Consider the following 25263-nt stretch of genomic DNA (forward strand, 5'->3'; position numbering starts at 1 on the left):
ACTTGTGAATGCCGGGCACATTATTGAGTGCAGAGTTGTGGCCCCATCGACCACGTCGACGAGCGTACACGTGCGGAGTTACCTACTGCAGTCGTCGGCTCTCAGCAAGAATCCCCACACTGTGGATCTCAAACTCTCAAACGGTGCCGCGATTGATCAACTTCCGTGCTCTCTCCCTGCCGAATAACTATTGTTAGTAACTACAACGGCCGGACAGGTCTTCAAGAGAATCGCACGATTCGTCCTCCCGATCGTTTTAAACGCTGCATACGTAAAACCCTTTAGTTTTGCGATCCCATTTATTCGCAAATTAGGCAGAGGAACCTATTCGCGGCCACTAACTCTCGCGACTGCGAAGGACTTGAATTCTGGCCTCAAAACACTCAAAAGAAGAGAGGTATTGCGTGCCTTTATTTTTCGCTAACTTTGTAATTCTTGAAAATATGGGGCTCGCGAAGGGTTTTGCAGTAGGCGGGGCAGTTTCTTCGGAAAGAGAATGGCTCGAGCTTCGTACGTCGCACCGATGTCCTTTAGTGAGCTGTTAACCTTAGATTTAATCATGCCGTTTTCATGTAGCGTGATTTGCCGTTGAAAATTTGTTTTTCAAGCGAAGTGGCGCGATATCTTCGTCACGCGGAAGGTAAGCGAAATTCATGGAGTATAAACAAGTAATTGAGTAGCCTCGATAGTCCCTGTTTCTCCTTCGGTAGATTGACCAGTTGCCATCAGCCCTATTTACCGCGTACTTCCGACCGAACTTCGAGAAAATTGATCAGGTGCGTCCGACGCACACGCAGGCACTGAGCGAGTCACTTCCGCCGCAGTCGATGCCTTTTTCAATGTGGCATTGTGTAGGGGGGCTCGTAGGAGGGACAATTCTACAATGTTTCAAAAGTCGGATTCTCACGCAGTAATAAGTTTGTGGCTTTAGCATCCTCTCCCAAAACACTGCAGCGGGAGAACCCACACTAAGAACGATCACACTGCCCAACAGCGAGCGAGTATCAACGCGCTCGCTTTACGCGTACTATACTTTCGGCCAGTCGTGACACTTATGTAAACAGTTTTATTTTCCCATTTACCTTGGTTGTCATGCATCGTTGGTTTGAAGTCTTCGGCGGTGAAATGTTTACCGTGAATCAGATCTCCACTTGGAGAGCCACTCTTTCCTCAGCGCGCCGGCCGCTGGATATCGGTGAAAACTGACCCCACCTCAGTGCAGTAGGTATTGCACTGAGACAGTGAACAGCATGGTACCATTTTCCGTTGAAATTGCTTTCACAATGTTACTGTACGAGGCAATAAACGCGGTAATCTGCAGCTTCTTGGCCGCGACCGTATGGGGCAGCCATCTTCCTATCCACCCATTGATGATGATGATAGCGTGACAGTAGCGCCTGCTTTAGTTAGATCTCGAGGTTTAATGGCTTTGAAGTGAAAAACAGATCTAATGTTGCCTTGTTACGTGTGGATCTATCTACAGCCTGACTTTGTGCAAATGTATTCAGTTACATGGACAAACTTTCTGCTGGTTAATTTTAAGAAAATGTATACTCAGTGTCAGCATAGAGTCACCTGCACGGAAAAGTGTATCCGTCGGGTAGGACAATGTTAACGCCATTCAGATATTCATTGAAAAAAAAAAAAGAACATGAAAAAAAAAAAAAAAAAAAAAAGGTAGTGGTTGATCTTGACGTGTTTGTGCCTGCTGAGTTCAAATATCACAACCGTTTGACTAATCACTAAACGCGAAAAAAAAAAACGCTAAGAAAACAGAAGCGATCACCGCAGCTGCACGCCACTGGCTAGTCGCGCGTGACGCGCCACTACGTCATAAGAGGCCCATCTCGATTCTTGCTTTCTCCGTCGCTTCCGGGAGTAGTCGGACGCCGAGGCTTCTGCTTTTGTAAATCGGGTTCGGCTTCTGATTTTTCGAAATCTTTCGGTGGATCTGAAAGGGGAATGTGTCCAGAGGACCTTTGACGTGACAAAGTACGCTTTCCAGTCGTTCGCAAAGCAGAAAAATTACCCCCCGTAGTAATACGGGCAGACCCGAGGAACCGCTTGCGCCGGCGCGACATGGCCGGCTTCGTTCGTTCAGGAACGTACTGACTGCTACTGTAACGTAAAACAGTGACAAAAAGCGGAGTCTTATAACTGGGACGCGTCAGTCCGGATTAGCGTGACCCTCCCGAAAACGGTCGTCAGAGGACTAGAATTCGCCACACATCGGTCTTCATGCTTGGAAACTGCTGGACACGTGAGCGTACAGGCTGCATTGTTTACCAAGGCTGAAGTGGTTGGAAGGGATGGGAGAGCTTCCCCTGAGACGAGACGGGTGATGAGACGCGGTCGCCGTTCTGCCACCGCGATGTCCTTGCGTTCTACGCGAATAACTCCTCAGAAAGTCTTTTTTTGGGATAGTGGTACCCCCTGCTGCGTTTAGTTTGTTTGCCACCAGTTATTACGCAATTGCAGCTTTATTAAAAGCGGAGATGTGTGCCCGCCAGCCCTCAATTAGATATCGAATTCGTGAAAGCGCCCTGGGCCTCTACGTTCGTATACTTCTCCCAAGATTTGTTGACTGCATTAGACCAGGCCCCAAGCATTATCATCGTCCGATCGCATTTCTACGACACAAAGAACCATTGCATGACACGACATTTTAACGGAAAACACTGCGTAACTTGTAAAAAAAGAAAATTCACAGCAGAATGTCACATGTGCTTTGTATCTCCAAAAAGCGCCCCTGAAGATAATATGTACCTATGGAAGAAAAATTTAACAAAATGTATGTTTACGTTTAAAATATATGTGACCTCAAATAGTATCAGCAACTTTAAAGAAGAAGAAAAGAAAGGAAGTCAATGCTGAAACGAGTTGCACCGTGAAAGTCGCATGATGAATGGCATGACCACTTATTAGAACAAGCCCTCCTCTCCCGAGTGACTGGGTAGCGGAGTAGATTAAAATAAACCAAAACTAAAACACTAATACAAGGTGGTTAACACAAAAGAGACACTGGAATCCCGCTATTTGGCTACAGGATCGCGGCTTTTCCAGTACACTGCACACAAGTAATAAGTAATAACGTGATAGCTTTTTTTTCTAGAAAAGTCAACCTTAAATTCCCCTAGTTTCGTCTCTTTTCGTGTGCCTTTTAATGCGCTAAATTGCCTTCTTCAAAGATGGTCGGCAGGGCGTCGGGTTCAGGCGAGCCTTCTTCCGATCCTAACCCATACGTACATTGTTTTCATATGCGCCGTCCGGAACAGGTTCCGTGCAAAAAACAGTGTACTTGCTTAAACTCATCTTTGCATAGCGGGAACCCATCCCTTTGAAATCTCGGTGTCGGAGTGAAAATGGCGGTAAGCGGGAAGAGCAAAGAGTAAAGCGAGTTCGTTCAATGAACTCGCGTGACCAGAAATCGGCAACAGTGAACTTCATTATTACCGATTTCTGGTGTTACCCGCGTTTCTGTGGTGATAATGACGTCAGCTGAGCGAGAGCGCACATGTAAGGATCAAACGTCTTGTTAATAAATACACTTCTTACGTTTGCCTTCAGAAATGGAAAATCCACACGTCGAGGAACGTGCGTTTTGTGGCCTGATGTTCGAGCGTCCCACTATCTTTCGGTTACAGAGTTAGATACTTTATCTTGCGTTTGCCGCCGATTATAAGCTCATCATGCCTCAGCTTAAAATCTTTGTTTCTAGCCTTTGCAAAGCCATGGGTATCAAAGGATATTCGCGTTCTTTTCAATTTCATTGTTTTGGGTAGCTCTAGTTCTCGGTGCTTGAACGAATTGAACTTAACGGTCTGGTGGTAGAATCTTGAGTACGGGATGTGCCAATCCTATGAGCGCGTTCAATCGCGTTATGCTCCAGATTCATGTCAAGGATTTGCTTGGAAATATTTACCTGCTTTCTTTCTTCAGCCACTCGCCACAGTGTGTCTTTTGCTGAATCTGGTATATTAAATAAAAGGACATGTATTATTCGTGACTTGTTCTCTACGTACTCGCACTTCTCATGGAGACGTTGTTGGGAAACCGCAGTTTCAGTTATAGCTTTTGGAAATAACTTCTATACTCTCGAGTTTCCCGAAAGTCAGCACAATCTCTTTTTGCTGGGCCGGCAAGAAGCGTTCACTATACATGGTTCTTTTAAGCAGCCTTAAAAAGTCGCAGCATAAATCAGGACGCGTCGTTTTAACGGGCGATAGATATCGTTGCTTGCGTTTTTTTAAGTGGCGCATATCGGAAGCGCACTTGTTTTTTGTTTTGTTTTTTTTATTCCTATTTAATTGTTACGTTATCTCACTAAATTGGAAGATTTGATAATGTGCACGACTGTCCCTGAGTTATCGCAGCTTCGTGCTGTCATTGTTGAGTCGGTTTCCATCTGATCATTTAAATAACCGTAACAACTATACCCTGTTCATCGCTTTGCTGCCAGGACCGTGGAAGCTACGCATTTGTTGGACCAGTCAACCGTCGGTTTGCACCACGTGATCAGACTCTGCGCATACTCCCACGGGAAGCGTGGTTTGGCGATAAAAGACTGGCGATTGCTTGGACCGGCGAGCACGCGTTGCTTCCACCGCCCTGTCAGCTGGCGAATCGTGTATATACTTCGTTTCACTTGAAGCCCAGACGCAGCCGACGCTACGAGCCGATTTGAACAATCAGACAGCGTCAAAAGCGCACCATCATGGTGATCATGATGTAAAAAACACGAGACTGTGGTAAAAGCAAGGAAACGGTGTCGAAGAAGAAAGACAGAGGAAAAAACGTTATTTTCCCCTGTCTTTCTTCTTCGACCAAGTTTCCCAGCTTTTACCACAGTCTCGGGTTTTCTACATCATGATCACCATCCATTGAGACGTTCTTTTCCCCTGTCTTTCTTCTTCGACACTCACTGTTTTTACCACCGTGGTGTTCGTCATGTTTCTGCACGTGTTCTATCATCGCTGAACCTATCACAGACAGAAAAGACCCCGTGACTTGCGCTTTTGACGGTTATTCCAAACCCGTCGATAAATCGCAAACGTTCAAGCTATCAGTCGAGTCGGTGGTGCCAAGACACCCTCGATTGTCGGCGTTTGCCACATGCCCAGCGTACTCCCCTCTCCGTTCAAACACGTCACTCTAAGAATGCTATTGTTGCTCGCTTCAAAATCTTTTTTTGTCTTTTTTTTTTTTTTTTCGTGAGGCAACGGCCTTTCAGTCTAACTAAACATCGCCGTTATGTCGTGGGTCGTCACCCGCTGATTGGGATCGTCGCACCGCTCCCAGCACATACGTCACCGGTGTGTGCGGTCGACGCGGTTACGTCTGGAATTCCTGTTGATTCAACCTTCCCAAGTGGCAAGTATACACCGGGAGACCCGGCAGTTCCCACTCAGACTTGCTCACTCGCAGCAGGGGCAAGCAGTCATGCCTCAGACCGACAGGCCAGCCAGCGTTGCCAGCGTCGCCAGCGTTGCCAGCGAAGACGGCGACTTGTTCAGTCGAATCAGGGAGTTCATCGGGCGTAGTGCCAGCAGCGTCGAAAGTAGCTTTCTCGAGCAAGGCGCGTCATCGGACTACTGGGCCACGTCCGAAGAATCCCTGGGCCACGCGGCCTCTTGCAGTACCGTGGACGATCAAGGAAGCCGCCCGGACTGTTCGACGCTGCCGGAAAATGGAAACGTCGTCACCGCGCGCGCGTCGCTGGGCAGCGTCCACTCGGTCAGGAGCGCTTCGGAGGGACAATCTCCTCGTCGTGCGAGCACCGTCGCAGTCAAGTCTTCCCACGGGCCGAGCTCTGGGTCGATCGACTTCAAGGAGGAATTTCGAAATCAGGGACCGTCGTCCCTGGACGCCAGGGTCGGCGAAGGTCCAGTTCAACTCTTGCGATTTCAGGTTGCTCCCGTCGCTGGTGAGTGCGCACTCATTTCGGGATCCTTGAGCTGCGTATGCTTGAACAGTTTTTTTTTTTTTTTTTTTCGAACAGTGATTTTGTTACTGCTCAGAGCCGGGATTTCGCCTACCTTTCATAACTGATCATGTCGATCGTTCGTGAAACTGTTTCTGGCACAGTATCAAGCACCAGGAGAGGGTTTGAGGCATCGTTTCTAGAACACTCGACATGATCGCCGTCGCCACCGCTGCTACGGTAGACATACGAACGATGACGCTTAATAAATGCCCGACGTATCGAGTTTTGGTCCTCGTTTTGCTTTGTGAGCGGTTGCTGATTCATAAAAAAGCTGACGCTGACGGACTCGTACTTGCTTACTATCTAGCTGATCTAGCCGATACAATCTCATCTAAATGATCTCTGGAATTGGGGACATGATGACACGGTGGCATCGCGGGCCGCCCTCTTGTTAAAGCTGCGAACGATTAGCGAAGCAAGATCGATTCTTAGCATCTTCTAGCATCCTGTATTCAAGCTGGCAAGGAATTCATATATTCTTCCTTATTAACTGAGAAAAAAAAGAAAGATCGAATAGAGAAGAGACATTGGTTCTTTAGCGGTGGCGGCTATTCATCATTGTGACAACCCGAGACCAAGTTTTCACAGTGTTGAAAGGTCGCCAGCACGCCTGTGTAACTGTTTTTATTTTATTTATTTTTTTAAATAGAAGATTTCTGTTCGATGTGTAACCCTTGGCGCATTTTTTTAACCTTTCCCACGACGCGTGTTGCCAAGAAAGTTACTGAAATAGAGTTCTATTTGGGTGTAGCCCGTTTTCATCGTCTCAGAGATGCTGTAAGATGAGTGACGCTAGTTTTGAGACGCGCCTTTTTCTTGGGCTAAGCACAATAGATATAACTGTACGACTCCCGGGGGTTCAATGAAGTGCGTGAGCAGCTGTGCTATCCTAATAACATTTAGCGGGAGCGCGTGGTATAGGGAACTATCGGACCCCTAACGGCCAGGCGCGCAACTGCAGCGCTGAGGGTGTACTGCAGTTGAGCGCCGGGCCGTTATGCTGCAGTAACTGATGCCGCGCGCTCTCGTATTCTCACTTACTGAGATTAAGATAGTACCGTCTGCTTCTCAAGAAAGTGCGGTTTCATTAAGATTATAATACAGTCGCGAATGCGAGGGTATCGTGATATATTGCTGTGAATGTCCCTTTTACACATCTCGCATTGTTGTCAGATTCTTGGCATTTGCATAAAATATCTGGACTGAAATCGACGCAAGCTTGAACCTTTCAGAATAAGATCAGAAGTTATGAACTACCTTAGTGAACGGACCGGAAAAGAAGTAATAAAAAAAAAAGGAAGAATCTGAAAACGAAACGCTAAAGACTACGATTACACAGTAGTAGTGAGGTTACTGTTCTCTATAGAAGTGGCTTACGAGTTATGACCACAAAACTGAGCTTTACACGATGTTCACAAGCTACAGAAGGTTATTACGATCAAACGTGGCCGTCGTGTAGTCGCGTCATGATGTAATTGCGCGTCTCGAAACTACGTTCGGCTTGCGCTTTCACGGCGAGAAAAAAAAAATGGAAGCAGCGTTCTGCTCCATTCTCTCCCTTCTTGCTATAGACTCGGCAAGCTACAACAATTTTTGTGGGGCCTCAAATTCTTGCAGCCTGCCTTTTAAATAAAAAAAAAATATATATATATATATATATATATATATATATATATATATATATATATTTTGCGCTTTGTACTTTTTTTTTTTTTGCTCGACGGGTTTTCGTTTGTTTGCGAAGGAGCTGGGTAGAGTAAGGAACGGGATGGGGGAAAAAAAGGAGGGGGGGGGGGGGGAGTTTCCAGCGGCAAAAATAAAAGCAACGTAGGTTTTGTGAAAGCTAACTTTGAGGCCAAAGCTGGGGTAAACATTTTCTCTCGGGTGCAGTGAGAAGAGAGCCTGTTTATTCGACGGAGGGGATGCGCGCGGGATGCGACAGGGAGTAGGGTTCCGAACGCGAGTGCTGGCCCGGGCTGGCGCATGCGCGTGCTTTTCGGGAGGTGATCGGGTAGGCTGCTCTAGTTGGGGAAAAAAAAACAAAAAAAAAACGCACACCTTGTTTGAGTTTGCCCAAAGCGCGGCTTGCGTCAACAACTCTGCTCTGCTACACTCGATGATGAAGAGAAGAGAAGAGAAGAGGCGGCGAAACCGAATTTGCTGAGATCGTTTTGAATGATCGGGTTTCCGGTTTGTAGGAGTGATCTTAGCGCCTTTGCAGCCCTTGAGGAACCTCCTGCATGCGGCTGTCAGGACTCGCGCTCTCCTTTTAACGGAAGTCTGGTCTGTGTGCGTTCGTGTGCGTGTGTGGATGTGTGTGTGTGCTGTGTGTGTGTGTGTGTCTGTGTGTGTGTTCCTTCATGGCCTTGTTTGGTTATGCTCGGTGTTTAGCTAGCCCAACTCACAACCTAACTCCGGATATGCTGTGCTCGGTCGGCCTCGCTAGAATATTCGGCTAAAGTTGAAGATACTCAACGTCTCGTTTTCCCCGTCGGTCCGAATCCCGCAATGAAAGGTTAGTAAATCCTACGCTGTTCTTCTGTCCCACAGCACAGAGTAGCCGACCGGGACGCTTACCCCAGGTTAATTTCTCTGTCTTCCTGTTTTTCACCTCCTTCATTCTGTCAGAACGAAGCCGAAGAACGATTATGAGGGGTGGCAGGAATGGTCTGAACGCGAACAACTGTCCTAGTAATATATCGCAAAGATATTTCGTGGCTTAAGAACAAATATCTACTTTATGGAGTCAGTGTTTGAAAGTCGTGGTTTCGATCGATCGCTGTAATCAATCCTCAACCACCGCTTCCTGGTTAAGTGAAGTGTAAAAGCACTCGCGGATCCACGGATCGTTATCGTTATGGCAGTTGGTTGGATGAAGACGCTCACTTTCCATTACAATGATGAGCATCATGCGCGAATGCTGGGCGCGTGTTTGTATATCGGTTAAAAGGGGTCCCCATTGCACCAGCAATAGGGATTCAGTCAAGATGACTAGAAGAGGGGTACTTTAAATTTTAAAATTGGTCCTTGTCATTTTGTTCAAATTCGAGTTTCTCAGTTTCGAATCAACTTTAAGCTGAAGCATATATATCGTAATAAAAGAGTTTGGCAGACGCGCATTGTGATTTATTACTATTCTGATTAAATCGTTGCCGGTGTTACATAACGTTTCTTACTTTATTCTCAGCGCAATTTCTTCTCTCTCGAAAACATTTTTTTTTTCGTACTATGCTTGAGATTGTTTAAAAAAGGATCACTCAGGTATCATTCGCTCTCCGTGGAAACAATTTTTATCATGTTTCGGAAAAAACACTTCCTCTTTAATCGGCCCTAACCTAAGAAGCTTGAAAATTGACCCTTTAAAACAGCAGTGAACTGCACTCAGTCGCAGCGCCCGCGATTGCTGCGTGGCTCGCGGGGGCATTCTTTAAAAATAACGCATTGAAACCTGAAACTCCGTTAATCCGTTATTATCCCATAGCCGCCACGGAGTACCGAAACAATAGCTCCTGCCGCTAATGGTGTGTCGAAACGCAGGGCGCGTTGTGAAGCAACAGGACAAACACATACACCGAAATAGAGAAGTTCGAAGCGAACACAGAAATAACACTGTTTCGCATTCTGGCCCTGATGCAATATTATGACAGCCCGTGTTTTGTGTAATCGTGAGCATTTCGGCGTTCTCTGTCCGCTCCGTCGTCTCTCAATCGCGCACGAGCGCTCTCCTGAAATCTATATGTGTTGACGTTCCGGGCGTTTTGCACGCGAAATTCGATCGAACGCCGTTTCGTTCCGACGCAGACGAGCGCGCTGATGGAGTGGTCATGACGTGGGCTGGTGTTTTTATTCCTGTTCAAAGAATACGCCTGTGTCAATAATCGTGGGGCTTGTCGCGCGGTTGTCGACAACGAGATTGCATCGAAAGGCCGACCGAATACCATACAGACGGTATTCGTTCAGCTGCCACATCCATTTTTTTTTTTCGTTTTCTTTTTTTTGGACGTTGCAATTGAGAAAGAAAAATGCCTCCAGGCTGTTTTGTTCCATCATATCTGTCTACGTTTCTATATCACAACATTACGACGAGCAAAGAAAGTGAACGAAATGAAGCAAAAATAAATCATGGAACACGACTTGCAATTTTTTTTTTCTTTTGTCCCAGTTTTGCGCAGTCTTATTCTTATACCCATCGCTGAATACTATATATAATAGCTCGCGCTCTTACCTATTCGAGAACATCACAAAGTGAGCGGATGACAAAGCGATGCGGTGAATGTAAGCGCCATCTTTTGGCGTTCGGCGCTCCTCGTGGACATGCAGGGTCGATGGTTTATAATTTTGCGTCACAGTCTCTTTCGAATCCCGCAGCTCCACTTGGCTTATGTCTGCGTAGCCACGTCTTTGAAGTTGTCTAGGCTCATCATAAAAAAATGTACAGCCCCATTTATCTTCATTGGCCTCGATGGTGATTCCGCTCCACTTGACTTACTCCATGCGCAGTGTTGCCAATTTAGCGGTTTTCCCGCTAAACTTAGCGGTTTTTGGTTCTGTTTAGCGGGATAAATTATTGTTTTGCGGGCGGCGGGATTTTTAGCCGGTTTTATGAAACCTTGGCGGTTTTTTAGCGATATGCAAGTTATATCGATTTACTGTCAACTATGCACCTTTCATATACATAAAAACAAGGATTATAAGCCACAGTCGTCTTCGCTTACTCTCAGTGCTCTCAGTAATGTTCTGGTTTGTGCCCCTCTATGGGTTTGTGAGAGTAACGCCTGTGACGTCATCAAAACATTAAGGCGACGAACGTCGGAACATGCCTCCCTGTTTTGTGCGCGCACGTTTGAACAGCATGAATGTTCCAATTTTCCCTTGACGTTTTTGTCACTGTTTCGTGAAATGGGCGTGGTGAAGTACGCTCAAAAGTTTAGAAAAGACTGGCTATAAGACCCCAAACTTAAAGACTGGCTACTGGAGGTTCCTGGTGATAGCAGACGAGCCAGGTGCCGCTATTTCAAAACGGAACTATCTGCAAAGAATGTGGATTTGGTCGCGCACGCTGCAACGTAGAAGCATGTTTCGGCCGCTGCACCTTTCTCCTCTGGTAGCAGACGACTCTACGAGTTGAACGGATCTGACTAGTCACGCACTGCTGAAGGGTCCCTTGCCATGTTCGTATGCGCTCACTCTGCAATTTCGACTTCGGATCACCCGGGTGAACTCTGGCGTGGCGTGACAGATTTCTAGTCAAAACAAAAGGAAAGCTTCCTTTCAGATGGGATTGATATGATCTATACTGTTATTATACCTTTGTCAATAATTAAAGCAAAAAAAGAAAGTGTCTAAAAAGCAGGGTTGGGCAGTATCGCGATACAAATGTATCGCGATAGTATTTAAGAAATACATTTCGTATCTGTATTTCTGTATCGCGATACATTTTTTTCGCCAGTATCTGTATTCCTGTATCGAAATACATTTGGAATGTTTCTTTGTATCGCGATACAATCAGGATAAAATTCATTTCGTTACATTTCTTAAAAAATACCCCCCCCCCCCCCCCCCCCCCGAATAAAAAGAAGAAACATGTCTGAACTCATTTTGTTTTTTACTTCCGAGGGCACCAGGGTCAAGGAGATGCTGGGGCATTGTTACTATGCTGACAAGGTTCCTTTTGATTCTGCAAACTATTTTTCTATGCGTCCTCTCTTCCTCTCTTCTGAGAAGTGTTGCGTAGTCGGGGACTCGAACCAGGTGGCGTGCCAGGAGGGGAGTCAGAGCATCTTCTGCCGCAGGTCCTTATGTAGGGATTTCCTGAGTCATTGTTTGCTGGCATCCAATGCCCGCTGCTAACCGTCTCTCTCGCCTTAGCGTACGGAATACACCCATCCGGCAAAGCTGAGTCACATTCTGTTGCAGCACGAGCCTGGCGGTGGTTGACTTGAAATAGTAAGAAGACTCACGCTGTGAAGTTCAACACACATTCGAATGCATCTGCGGCTGCGCCCGTAACATTGCACGGCTCAAGGGTACGTCATCAGCCGACGTGAACGTGACCCGCTGCTCTGGTGATCCGAAACCCAGAAGGAGGCCAGAAGTGGCCTTGCTGTGCCATCCCAGACTACGTACTCCCGCGACTCGTCTCGAGACCGCTGTTTCTCGGACAGCTCCCACCTGTGCCGGCAATATCAGCTCGCAATCCACGAGGTCTCTGTTTGGATAATGCTAGGCAAAACTTGAGGACTGCAATCCGTGCGTCGGTGGCGGAGGATCGGTAGTAAGGACCTTCAAAACAGGGATGCGTCCGTATCGTTTTTCAACGGCGACAGAAGATAAGACATGTTTTCCAAGATGCTTCAGGTGGTACACTATTCTCAAAAATTCCGAATGACACTGCATGCACGATCTTCAACTAGGTAACCTACAACGAATGTACGTATTTTCCTTTCATACAGCAGCGTGGTCAAGTTTCATGTTCAAGGCCACACCTACAGATAAACAATACTAGTTCATTCCACCATCAATGTTGACAAGATTCCCTCGTCAGACAGACAGGTTGTCATGGAAGAGACCGCGGTCAGCCCTTGATGGGACGTTTTTTTGAGTCCATTGAAGACTCTTTGTCGTCCGAAACCACTACCTTCAAGGCAAAGTGCCAAGCCTACAGGAGAGTAATTTCGGTATCGAAAACATCCACTTCAAGCTTCATCTCAGTCGGCGTCTCAAAAAATTCGGGAAATTTATTGCACTATCAGTATTTCTGTATTTGTATTTCTGCCCTCCCTAAAATGTATTCCTGTATTTGTATTTCCAAATACATTTTGCCTCTTTTTAAAATGTATTTCCGATACGCATTGCGATACTTTTACAGATATATTTCAGTATCAGTATTTTAGCTACTATTTTAATGTATTCCAGTATTTGTATTTCCAAATACATTTTTGAGTATTTCTGCCCAACCCTGCTAAAAAGTCGTTTTCCGCTGTGTTTTGGATTTAGCGGTTTTTTAGCGGTTTTCGGGATTCCGACTGCGGGTTTTTAATTTTTGAGTTGGCAACACTGTCCATGCGTAGTCGTGTCTTTGACTCTGCCTAGACGCGACGCATCATTAAGAGTACAGCATTGTATCTCCGTTTGCCTTCGATGGTGGTTTCGCTCCACTGGACTTATGCCTGCGTAGCCACGTCTTTGAAGTTGTCTAGAGTAAATTAATGGAGTAAATCTTTCTTTTCTTGTAATAAATTGTCGCAGTATTAAGAATAAAATTCATGAATTTTCTGCACTTGTAGATTTGGTAAAACCCTCTGTGATTCTTGGTACAGAATCCTGGTTAGAGGCAGACATCGGTGATAATGAAGTCTTTCCTGATGGTTACACATGCTATAGAAAAGATAGAAATGCTCATGGTGGTGGTGTGTTTATTTTGGTAGAGAATAGCATTTATTCTAGTGAAGTTTATGTTGGTACTGGAGCCTGTGAGGCCATTTTTTGCCAATTAATATTTTCCAATAACAAGATACTTACAGCATGCAGCTTTTATCGACCACCTGATTCTCCGGTCGACGCGATGACCCAGTTAATAGCAATGACAGAAGCAGTGCGAACGGATTGTGTCGTTATCGGAGGGGACTTTAATCTGCCAAATATGGTCTGGAGCGAGCAGGGTAGAGCTATCGCAACTGCAGGGCGATTGAATCAAGAAATGGCGAATTTGACAGATCTTTTTGCACTCCGACAAATGGTGATAGAACCAACACGTGGAAATAATATTTTAGATTTATTACTAACCAATCAGCCTCACCTCGTCCGTTCTACCCTGGTTGTGCCGGGCATTAGCGATCACAGTGCTGTGATCTGTCATATGAACGTAGAGCATGTAAAAACAAGCAGAGGTGTAGCTAGGCGAGTGTACAATTTTGAGAAAGCTGACGTAAATAGGATAAACGAAGGATTGAACGCGTATTATACTGTGTTTGAAACGGAAGCAGAATACAAAGGAGCGTCTGAGCTATGGCTTTCGCTTAAAGACAAAATCTGTGAGCTCAGACAGCGCTTTGTTCCATCAAGGTTACTCACAACAAGACAGGGTAAAAGTAAACCGTGGTTTACAAGGGCTTTGCGCAGTCTCACACAGAAACGACAAAGATTATATCGTAATTATTGCATAACGCCGACACTTGCAAATTGTGAAAAATTAAAAAAAGTAGCATATGAATTAAAAACAGCCATTTGCATAGCCAAAAATACGTTTAGTAATTCAATTGAGTCACGTCTAAAAGACAACCCGAAAGAATTTTGGAAACATGTAAAAAGAAATGGAAAGGATGTCGTAGACATTCCGCCGCTCACTTCCAGTGATGGCATTGTCCATGATGACATCGCTAAAGCAGAAACATTTAATCAGTACTTCAGTTCAGTTTTCACCACCGTAATACCAAGTGATGACGGGGATAGACAGGCGTTCCGAGGAGGGGTGGGTGATATGAATGATATCGTTATCAGTGAACGTGGAATTGAATCACTTTTGCAGGGGCTGAATACTTCTAAAGCAGGCGGTCCTGACGGTTTACCAAACCACATTTTCAAACTCTGTGCGCGATCGCTATCACCTTTTCTAAAAATAGTTTTTATGAAATCACTGAACGAAGCTTGCCTCCCAGATGACTGGAAAAGCGCTGCAGTCGTCCCAATTCACAAATCTGGTCCGCGTAATGACGTAGGAAATTACCGCCCGATATCGCTAACGTGTGTTGCGTGTAAAGTCCTAGAGCACATTTTGTATACGAGTATCGTAGAGCACATGAATAGGTATTGTTTATTTAATCCCCGTCAGCATGGTTTTAGGAGGGGACTATCCTGTGTAACACAACTAACCGAATTTACCCATGACCTGGCCTATGCTTTAGATAGACGTCTCTCAATAGATTGTGTATTTTTAGATTTCAGGAAAGCTTTTGATACGGTACCGCACTCTTTACTAATTGCAAAACTGAATAACTACAATATTAACCCGCAAGTGGTTTCCTGGGTCTCCGAGTATCTGAGACAACGAAGTCAGTTTGTCGTTGTAAATGGCTCACAGTCCTCTACTGTGCAAGTCACATCTGGTGTACCGCAGGGATCGGTCCTGGGGCCACTTCTCTTTTTGTTATACATTAATGATATCACCGAGGGAGTAGTGTCGCAGATGAGACTTTTCGCGGATGACTGCGTTTTATATGGGGCTGTTGCTTCTGTTGAGGATGCTAATATCATACAGCGGGATCTTGATCGAATTAACCAGTGGTGCCTCAGATGGCGTATGCAGTTAAATTTAGGGAAAACTGTTTTTATGACATTCACAAGGAAAAAAAACCCGTACGCTGCATCTTATGCCATAAATAACAATATTTTATCAAGAGTGTTAGAATATAAATATCTGGGGGTAAATTACACGACTGACTTAAGATGGAACACACACGTTGATTACGTAGTGGCCAAGGCTGGTAAAATATTAGGGTTCCTCCGTCGTAATGCAAGAAATTTCAATAAAGATACTCGGGATTTGCTCTATAAAACATACGTCAGGTCAGTCATGGAATACGCCTGTGTAGTCTGGGACCCGCCCACAGCACGTGACAAAATAAAACTAGAAAGACTGCAAAACTTAGCTGCTCGATTTGTTACCGGGAATTATAATATAGATTTCAGCGCAACACGCACAAAAGATGTTTTAAAATGGGAGCTCCTCGAAACTCGCAGAAGGAGACTTCGTTTAAAGTTGTTTCATTGCATTTATCATTCGACAGTTGGCATTCAAAGAGACATGTATATAATGCAGCCCCACTATCAATCAGAGCGCGTTGACCATAGTTTCAAGGTGAGAGAAATTTCGTTCAAAACAGAGGTATTTAGGATGTCCTTTTTTCCAAGAACTATCTACGAGTGGAATCGATTGCCTCCGTCTTTGGTTGGCGTACTGTCAAATGATCACTTTTTTTCTCTGTTATATTAAATCTAGCTTGAGTTCTTCCCTGCGTGGTTTATAAGCTATGTTTATATGTGTTGTTTATAAGTTTCAATTTCCTTGTATGGTTTATAATTAAGGTTTATATGTTGTTTGAATGATTTATCTGCCGTGGAGCAGAGGTCTGACTGACATTGTACGTTGTTTTTTGTATGTATATCCCCCCCACTGTAATGCCTGATTTGGCGCTGTGGGTATTGCATAAATAAATAAATAAATAGACTCGTGCTTACGGTGTATCTTGGTGCTATTCTAGGGCCCGGTAGCGACCGATACCTTTCCACAGGCAGTAGAACAATAGAACACCTGTATTGCAGCGCAGAGTTTACCTTCCTTCCGAACAAAGCCTCGAAGTTAAAGCCGATGTCGGCAGGTGAGACTAGGGTGGGCGTTTTATATTCCGTTTGCTTTATTTACTGATTCTCGGTGAAGTCGAGTACGCGAGGCGAGCTGTTGCCGCGAAATATCGCGAATACCGGCTGAAGATTGAAGCGGATCTCGTCGCCCCTTATGCATCTCCTTCTCGGGGAAGCGAGCGCACAGCTTCGCGGCCTCGCGAGATTAGAGCGTGTGCTCCGTTTGAACGGGGTGTGGCACTGCTTGCCACAGCTGCTACTCGGCCGGTGCATTGCTGCTCGTCCCCCGCTTCGGCGCTGGTGGGCGATAGAACCCTGGATGCACCGGCCATCTAAATTTAGTTTTGCGGAGATGGGGAACGAGCTCACGACTCTCGCATTTTTTTCTGACGAGTGAGCGTTTCTCTCTCTCACTCTCTTGCTGCTGTGGATAAGGCGAATGAGGCGCATCTATCAGTGGCTATGGATGCGACATCTTCTGTTGAATTTGAGGTTCGACTGGCCTCGGCAAAATTTCGAACGTTTGGCAAAGTTCGAAGTTCGGTATTACCCGACTCCTACACAAAGATTTAGCAAATATTTGGGAACAATAGAAACTTTTCATAATTAGGTTAGTTGTTTTTTTTTTTTTTTTTTTTTTTTTTTTTTTTGTGAAGCAATACATTTGATAAATACTACACTCCTTTGCTAGGTGGCATCAGGTGGTTTTCAAGTTCCGCGAATGGGCATAAAAGTCCAACTTCGCTCGAAGTTTTGTCAAACTTTGCTTCTAAAAAGTTCAAAAGAGTCAAACCTGGCCCAACTTAAATCTCGGGAGGTTGGCAACATTGGCAACCGCTCTGGCTTCCCAAGGAACGGGGCTGCTTTTGATTGTTCCGAGCGTGAGGTTTTTGGTCTCCTCTGTTTCGCCTAAAGGAGCTAGCGTCTGATCGCTATGGAACCGAAAGCTTTTTTTTTTTTCTTTTTTTTTTTTTTTGTATTTGTCTTTAGTTACCTAATAGGCTTGTCCGGTGTAGGCGCCGAAAAAATAATAAAAGTTTCAACCTGTAAATAGTTTTGAAAAAAAGTAGAGGGGAGGCGAAACGAGAATATGTGTCGGTTACGCTTATATCCTGCAAAACAATGTTTTCGCCCACACTGGAAGTGACGACAATTCAAGATGGTGGCGTCCTTGAGAAAAGGGTCTATACTCCGTGTCACTAGTTGCGTGCAGTACAGACGAAGGCGAAGCCAGGCGAGGGGAGAAAAGACAAGTACTAGAAAGGCTGGGGAGGAGCTAAACCTCCTCTTCCGTCGCCATTCATTTCCCGCCTTCCTATTGCTCGCCCTTTCTCTCTTTCCGTTGCCTTCGCCTGCACTGGTACTGTGCTCCGCTGCAGACAGCAGAACTACGCCATTTTCTAATCAGGCTCTCCGATAAACGTCCCGCTGTGTTTGCGATAACGTGCGGCGTGCACCTTTTGGCAAGCTTTAAAACATGGCACATGCTTGTCCACACCAGTGCGAACAAAAATTCGCGGTGTTTCAAAGCTGTTGCACTGAGCTAGTAAGCAGAACTGAAAGTTTTGCGAAGAGACTAACATACAAATGAAGCGCGAAAAAAAAAATTGTAAGGAAAAGTAAAGAGGAAAAATGATGGGGAGCGTAAAGGGGGGAAGGAATGGATCGGTATAAATTGTTCCGGACGGAAATCCGAGAATGCGTTATCGCTGTTCGTTCCGGTCCAAGGGATACTTCCCAACCTTGCCCCCTTCCCACACCGACTCATTTTTTCTCGGCACTTTGTTTGTTGCTCATTTTCTTCATTCCTTAACTCTCGCGTAAAAAAAGAAATATATTTAGATTTTTTTTCCTTTTTTTTTTTTTTTTTTTCATTTACTGCGGTGGTTTCGTTCGAAAATAATAAAAGAATGGGCCTCTCTTATTTGGTTTGCCCTCCCGCCGTGGCTGCTTGGCGCGTTCTTTGGTATCGTGACTTTTTGCTAGTACTTTTCGCGGCGAGGGCCAAAAATTTCGGTTTCTGCCTCTCGATCTTGAAATGTTCACCTTTTTCTTCCTTTGCACGTCTATTCTCTTTTTTTTTTTCGGCACCAGGTGGCTACTAAATTCGAATGATATGATTTTGTATGCGTCGGGATTTTTGTTTTCGTTGTCCTTACAATTTCGGCGCGTCGCTTTTTGATGCTGCGGTGCAGCCAGATTTGGTGACATCCAAGTTTTGTTAGAAATATAAATGATCTCGACTCTTTTTCTTTTTTCCCCCGTTTGTTAAACACATCGCTGTATCTTACGATTTCTGTCATTTATTTCGCTGACGGGATGATTTAAAGGAAAACAGATTTCTTTACACTTCTTTTTTCTAACGTCGTGTGTACGTGTGATTAATGTGCACTCGAGAAATTGTGCGCTTTGTTTTTAAGTAGGGTTAGGGCAGCCTTTTTTTGTACCTGTGATTTTTATTAGTCCGTTCCACGGACACGTTCGATAACGCCCGCGGTAGGCTGGAAAATCTGATCCGTCCGTGCGTTTGGCCTGTGCCTGCCTAGCGGCATCTAGAGTTGCGAACGAGATTGTATGAAATGTCGGTAGAGGTCGTCTCCCTCGTCGGTGCTATTTACAAGTAACGAATAAAAATGTGTGCGTGGGGAGTGAGTGTTTAAAAGACGTATCGAAGAACGTGCCCAAGCGTGGCTTTTCCGCTCTTGTGTGAGGAAAACGGGGACGAAGCTTGAAAGGAGGAACGATGTCTGTCCGCAGCTTATGCTACTAGGCGATGGCCCTATAATCCTGGGCTTCTTTTTTTCTTTTTTTTAAGATTGTTTTTTTAGCATTAGGCGAATGATCCCTTACCCTAACCACATTACGTGTCTCGTTCTCTTTCCAAAACGTTTGTGTCGCCGTCAGTTTCCGACTCGGGCTGATAATCAAATCGTGCGCTCTTTATGTTTTTATTAGAGTTTTGTTTATCGGCGATCTTTGCGGGGATGGTCTCGTCTTTGTTTTTGGTGTTCACGGACTTGGCGGTATTATCTCCGAGTGCTTTCGTGAAGATTGGTACAGCTTTCGAGGGGCCGCTAATCCTATTCCTTTCCCGCCAGGAAGATCGATTTCTTTTTCCCCCGTTGTCTTCAACATATTTCCGTACTACAATCCGCCGCCCACCCCCAACACCGTCCGTCTCCGGTATCCCGTGCCCGACTGCCACGAGATCCGCTCTCGGTAGAATGTTTTCGGGATTGGCTCCGGGACAACATATCGCTTGGATTCCCATTAATTCTCTCCTATACTTTTTTTTTTAACACTGTTCTTCTATCTCCGATTTTTCCGCTTTAGTTTCGGGCCATTACTTGTCTTTTACAGCGACATTTCATGTCACGTAGGACTAGTTTCCGTGTTCAAGGTAACATATATGGTTGGATACAGACTTCGCGCTGAGCTCGCGTACGTCTTCATGACAGTCCTTCTCTTTCTCTCTCTTTCTCTCTTCTTTAGAGCATGCGCATGTACCAATGGAAACATGGTGCATGCTATGTGCCAATGTAAACATTGTTTTCTAAAACGTCGTGCAGCCATCAGATCTCGAAAGGTGTTTTATTTATTTTTTCTTCCCTCTGCTTTGGATGCATACTATATACTACATACTATTTTTTTTTCTCCGTACATTTGTTTACTCACTTTTGAGACCGGCTTTCACTCCTGCGTTTAATAATATCTCCGTCTATCCTATTTCGTGTGCGATATTTCTTTAGCATTTTTTTTTTTTTTCATCTCTTTCGTTCTTTGCTCAAAGGGAAACTGGAGCGGCTCTGTATTTGAGGAAACACACTTATGTCATCTTCATTTGGCCTCGAGATTATTTTTCAATAAGGAGTATTCACTGGGCGCCATATTTGTGGGTGCTGTCTAGAGTGCATGCTCAGAACGAGCCCAGATTAATAGGCTGCTAAGACCGGCAATCTTGAGGGTGCGGAATGCACGTTACACAAGAACTGTGGAAGCTCGCCATCAGCACGCAGCAGTCGCGCACACAGCCATGGCCGCGAGTGAATACCTCCTATAGACCGATCTCACCGAGCGTTGCACGCATGCGTGACGCCGCCATAACTGTAGTTCATAGGGTGCATGACTCCAGTTCACGCGAGAGCTCATGCCACCTCGTGCTCTGCTCGCACGGAGCTCCAGCGGGGTTGTCGCGCGTGCAGAAAGACTACAGCTCCCACGATGCATGGCGGCAGCGGTGGCGTACTCAAACTAGCTGGTGAGATCGGTCTATTTGGTTCACGGAGGTTGCAGAAAATCTCTTTCAAAGTACCGCTCAAGCCCCTCCTTCCCGGAGCGTGACGCCATAAAAGAAGTTGTCGGAATGTCAGCTCTCGCGCATCTTCAGAGCTATGCACGCGCACTCTTGCTATCTTCAAAAAAGGTAAGAAAGAGTCGCCACGACTGGTGTCAGTGCGGGGAATATACCCGGCAAGCTTGCAATTGCACGCGCTGCCCACACGAGCGGCACGCGCTTGGCGGCCGAGATCCTCTTAGGACGTAACGACTGGTCGGGTTTCTTCTCGTGTTTTCTGGCATTTAGTTGTATCTTCGGGAAAAACGAACGTGATATTCAGACTCGCGGAATAAAAATACGCTAAAATCAACCTTTTTTTTTTTTTTTTTTTTTTTTTTTTTTTTTTTTTTTTTTTTTTTAAAGGGCACAGGGTAAGTCCTATACTCCCCATGCATTTGAGGCCATATTGAGGAACATTTTTCTCGGTGACTATTAGGAGTATTCCTGTCATGTAGATAACATTTTGTTCGAAATATTGTGTTTTATCCACTGAACTAGAATTATTTGAACGAATCTAAAATAAGTTTTTTTTTTTATATTTTTTTATTCTAGTACTGAAATTTTAGTTGTTTTCATCTATTAAAAACTTCGTAACTCAAAAACTGCTAGGTGCACATTTTTAATTTTAGTTCAGTATTTTTGAACACCCATGTATGTGGTAGGAATAAAAAATCAACCCTCTATAATGTCAGGTTAAGGAAAAAATGGTACCTATGTACTAAAAAACACTGTTTTGAGATAATTGAGTTTAAAGTAAAAAAACTGGTGATTAACGAATTTCTATTGGCACCAACAACCTCAGAGTCATTTTTTCAATAGCCGCCAGCTTGAAAGGCATTGCTAAAGCCATGTCTTCGCCTTTAGGCTTATCGCCTTGCTTGCCGGGCCTCTTTTGTGACCTGCCATGTCGCTTGGTCCGTAAAGTATATTCGAGTGACGTCAACTTCCCTCAGCCACTTGATGGTTTTCCACACAGGGTTCCATCCACAAAACTTCAAAACATTGGCTTGTGCAATGCTGCCACCATTGAATGAAGGAACAGCTTTCAATGGCGCCATTTTGTCGTTACGAAAACACAAACGCTTGAATGTACACACGGTACACACCTGGGAAAAACGTGCACAGCGTCTCGTGATTGTCTTGGTTGAAAAAAAGCTACGCAACAGTTAGTTGCGAAATAATTTTTTTAGATTATCTGTTACTGGACAAGCTTTTAGGTCTCGTGTTGATTTTGTTTTGTTGGAAAATTCATCGATAAACAGGGAGTGTATCCCAAAAGGAGGCGTGGTCACCTGCTACATGCTTTCGGAAGAAGTGATTTTCAGCCCGAAATATAGCTTTCCAAAAACACAGGGACAATGGAAAATGTGCAGAAAGAACTAAACTTTTCAAATTGCGAAAACTAAAATCGAATTTTTTTTCAATTTTACCTTACCTTGTGCCCTTAATGGACAGAAGGAATTGAATCTGAATTGGTTGCCTGTTCGTTAAGTGCGTAAGGAGGATTCGTAACGAATAATCGTACTTCTGAAAAGCGAACTCTCCGGATGACTGCTCTCTGAAAAGTCCAGCTCCTCGAAAGCAAACGTGCTACTGCCTTCTGTTTCTGCTCAAACTTCTAAATTCGATAAACCGTGAAAAATAGGAACGCTGCTCAGTCTCGTTAGGACCGTTAAAGTTCCCAAGATCTACAGCAGCGTCGGAACTGCAAGCGCTGTAGGTGTGCTCGGAGGATAAACGTCCGTTCGCCGAATCTCGTTTTGAGTTTATCGGTCCTTGCTAGTGCGCCCAAAAAATAATGCGATTACGCGGCATTAGTCTGGCGTTCTTCCGCATGCATCCGTTTCGGACGGCCCTGTTTCGCCCCGTTCCGCAGCTCTGGCCTCATCCTCGCCTCCCCGACGCGAGCCCGCTTATCTCTCTCAGTCCACATTCTGGTCGGGCTTATCAATTTCTCCCTAACGAGAAGGGATGCTTCTATCAATACCCCGTGCGCCTACCGAAATCCTCGTTATGTACTCGTCGGACGAAATAAATGCAAAAAATGAGGGGGTTTGTTTACCTTTCATTCGTCGAACGAGTCGCCCAGGATAGAGGTGTGACGTGAGTTATTGGCAGCATTTCTGGGGAAGCCCCTCTTTGAGCACAGTCGGCAAAACTACGCTGGGTACGAGTTGGCATCGATCGTTGGGGAAAGTCCCAAAAGTTCTTCTTCCTTCCAAGTTCCGGCGTGGGCGGCTGGGCCCGTACGCGTCTACCGGTAACGGAGCCGCGCGCGCCCCCGCGCAAGATGGAACCCGAGTCTGGCCGGCATGAAAAACGGCTACAGTACGCTGATGGGGCCGAGATCGATGTCTCCCCTCGTAACTTATTATCGCTAACGACCGGGGCGTGCGTTAGGCACCGACCATTGATCAGTGCTAACCTTGGGCTGGAAGCAAGCGCTCCGGTAAAGCCGACGCGATGTCGGACGGAGATTGCACTCCGCGGTGGACTGGCCGCGATCGGCCGTTGTGTTCTCGAGATCGTTCGTTCGTTCGTGCGATTTTGTGGATCGCAATATGTTGTGCGCCGGGCACTTTACCAGAACCGGCGCAGTGTTGCCCCCCGAAATAACTCATCGTGTCCGGCAGGGAGTGTCGATTGATTCGCGCTGATTGATGTTGTAAACTGGCTCGGAAATTTGGGCCTGTCCCAAAATCGGCACGCCGCTCCGGGTATACCTCTGGAGGCGGGGGAGGAAACCGTTGATACGTGCGAGGCAGGGTAAGTTGGAAGTCGGTTTAGATGATCCGGAAAATGCGCGTCACGTCGGGTGTATGTGTATATATATACGAACTTGGGGCTTTGCGGCGTAGAATTGACGCATTAAGCGCCGACGACCCTAAATACAAATAGTAAAAAAACAACGAAAGATAAGAAGAGAGGGACGAGCCACCTGTTGGTGAATAGTTTCAGTGTTTCGTCCGTTGTAGATTAGTCTCTTTATTATTATTAATTTTTCGCGTGCGTGATTTTTAATTTTCTGATAAGAACTCCTTTCTATATTTTCTTGAGTGACGTTTCGATTTGGTTCTGAATCCTTCGCGATATTTTATTTCTCCGCATAACGCTTTTTTTTCTTCTTTTTTTCTTTTGGTTTTGCACATAATGGCTGTTTTAAAGGGACGAAAAGGGAGAAACCTCAGATGGTCGTGGTTCCTTTTGCGAACGAGTGTTATGTCGACCTTATTTAGGGACGAAACGCTGTCGGGGCATTTTTGATGATGAGGAGGTTTCCAGTGTGCGAGGTCGTTGGAATGCAATTTTTTACTACGTGGCTTCAAATATTTCACTTGTCGCGTAATCTTCTAAAAAAAAAAAAAAAAAAAAAAAGAAGAAAAAGGGGGAAGGGGGGGGGGGGGGCGGGCATATGCCCCCCGTATATCGTAGGGTTGACTGCATTTCCAGGGTGTAGGGGATGCTTCAGCCCCATTAGCCCCTCTCACCCCCTCCGGCTACGCCACTGGCTGTCAAACTACCAGCGCCGCTGAAACAGGTGGCGACGCCTTCTAATCGTGACGTTTCCTGTTTTCCAGCGCGTCGCCCCGTAGAGACTAAGACAAATGCAGCACCCGTTCTTTGACCGAGCTCGCTAATAAAGAGTGCAGAAAGCGCCCGGCGAGCACCCGAAATTGGGGCCGTCGCGGCGTTGTTTCGCAGACTAGTTGGCTTTCCCCATTATCTGAGAGGAGAGCCCTTAGACCAAGGATCGAGAGAGGCTGTCTGAATGGAACGACGGCGCCTTTCTCAATTAGGCTGCGGCAAAAGGACTCCGGGCCAAAAGCAGTGAGAAAGGGAGTTAGATTTGGTCATCTGTAGCTCTGGGGACTTCTCTCCCGACGGCCTTCCCCTCTCCGACCCCCGGCACAGGGTCGCACAGCGATTCCTGCCGCTCCTTCGCCATGCTAATGAGATCTAACGAGCGTGCTTTGGCAGTGCGGCCGCGCTGCTGTGTTTCACGCGGCCCGCCGGATCGGAGAGAGCCTCCTTCATCCCGTCCGCCTTTTCTCTCGGAAGTTTTTTTTTTTTTTGTTTGTGTTGTCTTTCTTCTGTTTGGATCGCGTAATCTCTCACCTTCCGTATTCGTCCGCATATTTGCTTCCGTGTCGCATCTCAATCCGGTTCGTCTGATCCATACGCTCTTTCCGTGTTTTTTTTTTCGTTTCCTGCATTTTTCCTTTCGTTTCTATATCGACCTTGTTCCTCTCTCTACTTCTCCACTTTTTCGTTTTGTCCGATCTGCTTTTTTCTCTAGAGCGCGTTCTGTGATTTTGCCGGAATCGGAACCCGGGTCTTTTGATGGCTTGTCAGGTGCGTTTGTGATTGGTAGGGTGTATCCGTCTACGTATCATGTCGCCTGGGGTGCTAGGAATCCCGGAGACTAATGACATAGCAATATCTTTGTGTGTGTGTGTGTATGTTACAGACTGCCAAAATTTGCACAAATTCGCACGTGTCGCCGTTTTCTTTTTTTTTTTTTTTTTGCTTAGCGCAGCGAGAATCTTTTTTCATAGTTTCATTCGAAGTTAGTTTGCTATCGAGT

General features: G+C 45.6%; 1 protein-coding gene across 2 annotated transcripts in view; it reads left to right on the top strand.

The window, feature by feature from the left end:
* Positions 1-25263, top strand: part of LOC8041136 (solute carrier family 12 member 4) — a 126463-nt gene that overhangs the window by 56521 nt on the left and 44679 nt on the right. The window contains exon 1 of one of the 2 annotated variants that reach the window (XM_029978613.4): positions 5134-5923. The exons of the other annotated variant lie outside the window; for it this stretch is intronic. Within the exon in view, the coding sequence (XP_029834473.3) occupies positions 5440-5923 (484 nt within the window). The 5' untranslated portion in view covers positions 5134-5439. Of the gene's footprint in view, positions 1-5133; positions 5924-25263 lie in introns of those variants that run through there. 2 annotated transcript variants of the gene reach the window in all.

The sequence above is a fragment of the Ixodes scapularis genome, unplaced genomic scaffold, assembly GCF_016920785.2.
Source record: "Ixodes scapularis isolate PalLabHiFi unplaced genomic scaffold, ASM1692078v2 PGA_scaffold9__187_contigs__length_104089568, whole genome shotgun sequence".
In the NCBI taxonomy this organism is placed as follows: domain Eukaryota; kingdom Metazoa; phylum Arthropoda; class Arachnida; order Ixodida; family Ixodidae; genus Ixodes; species Ixodes scapularis.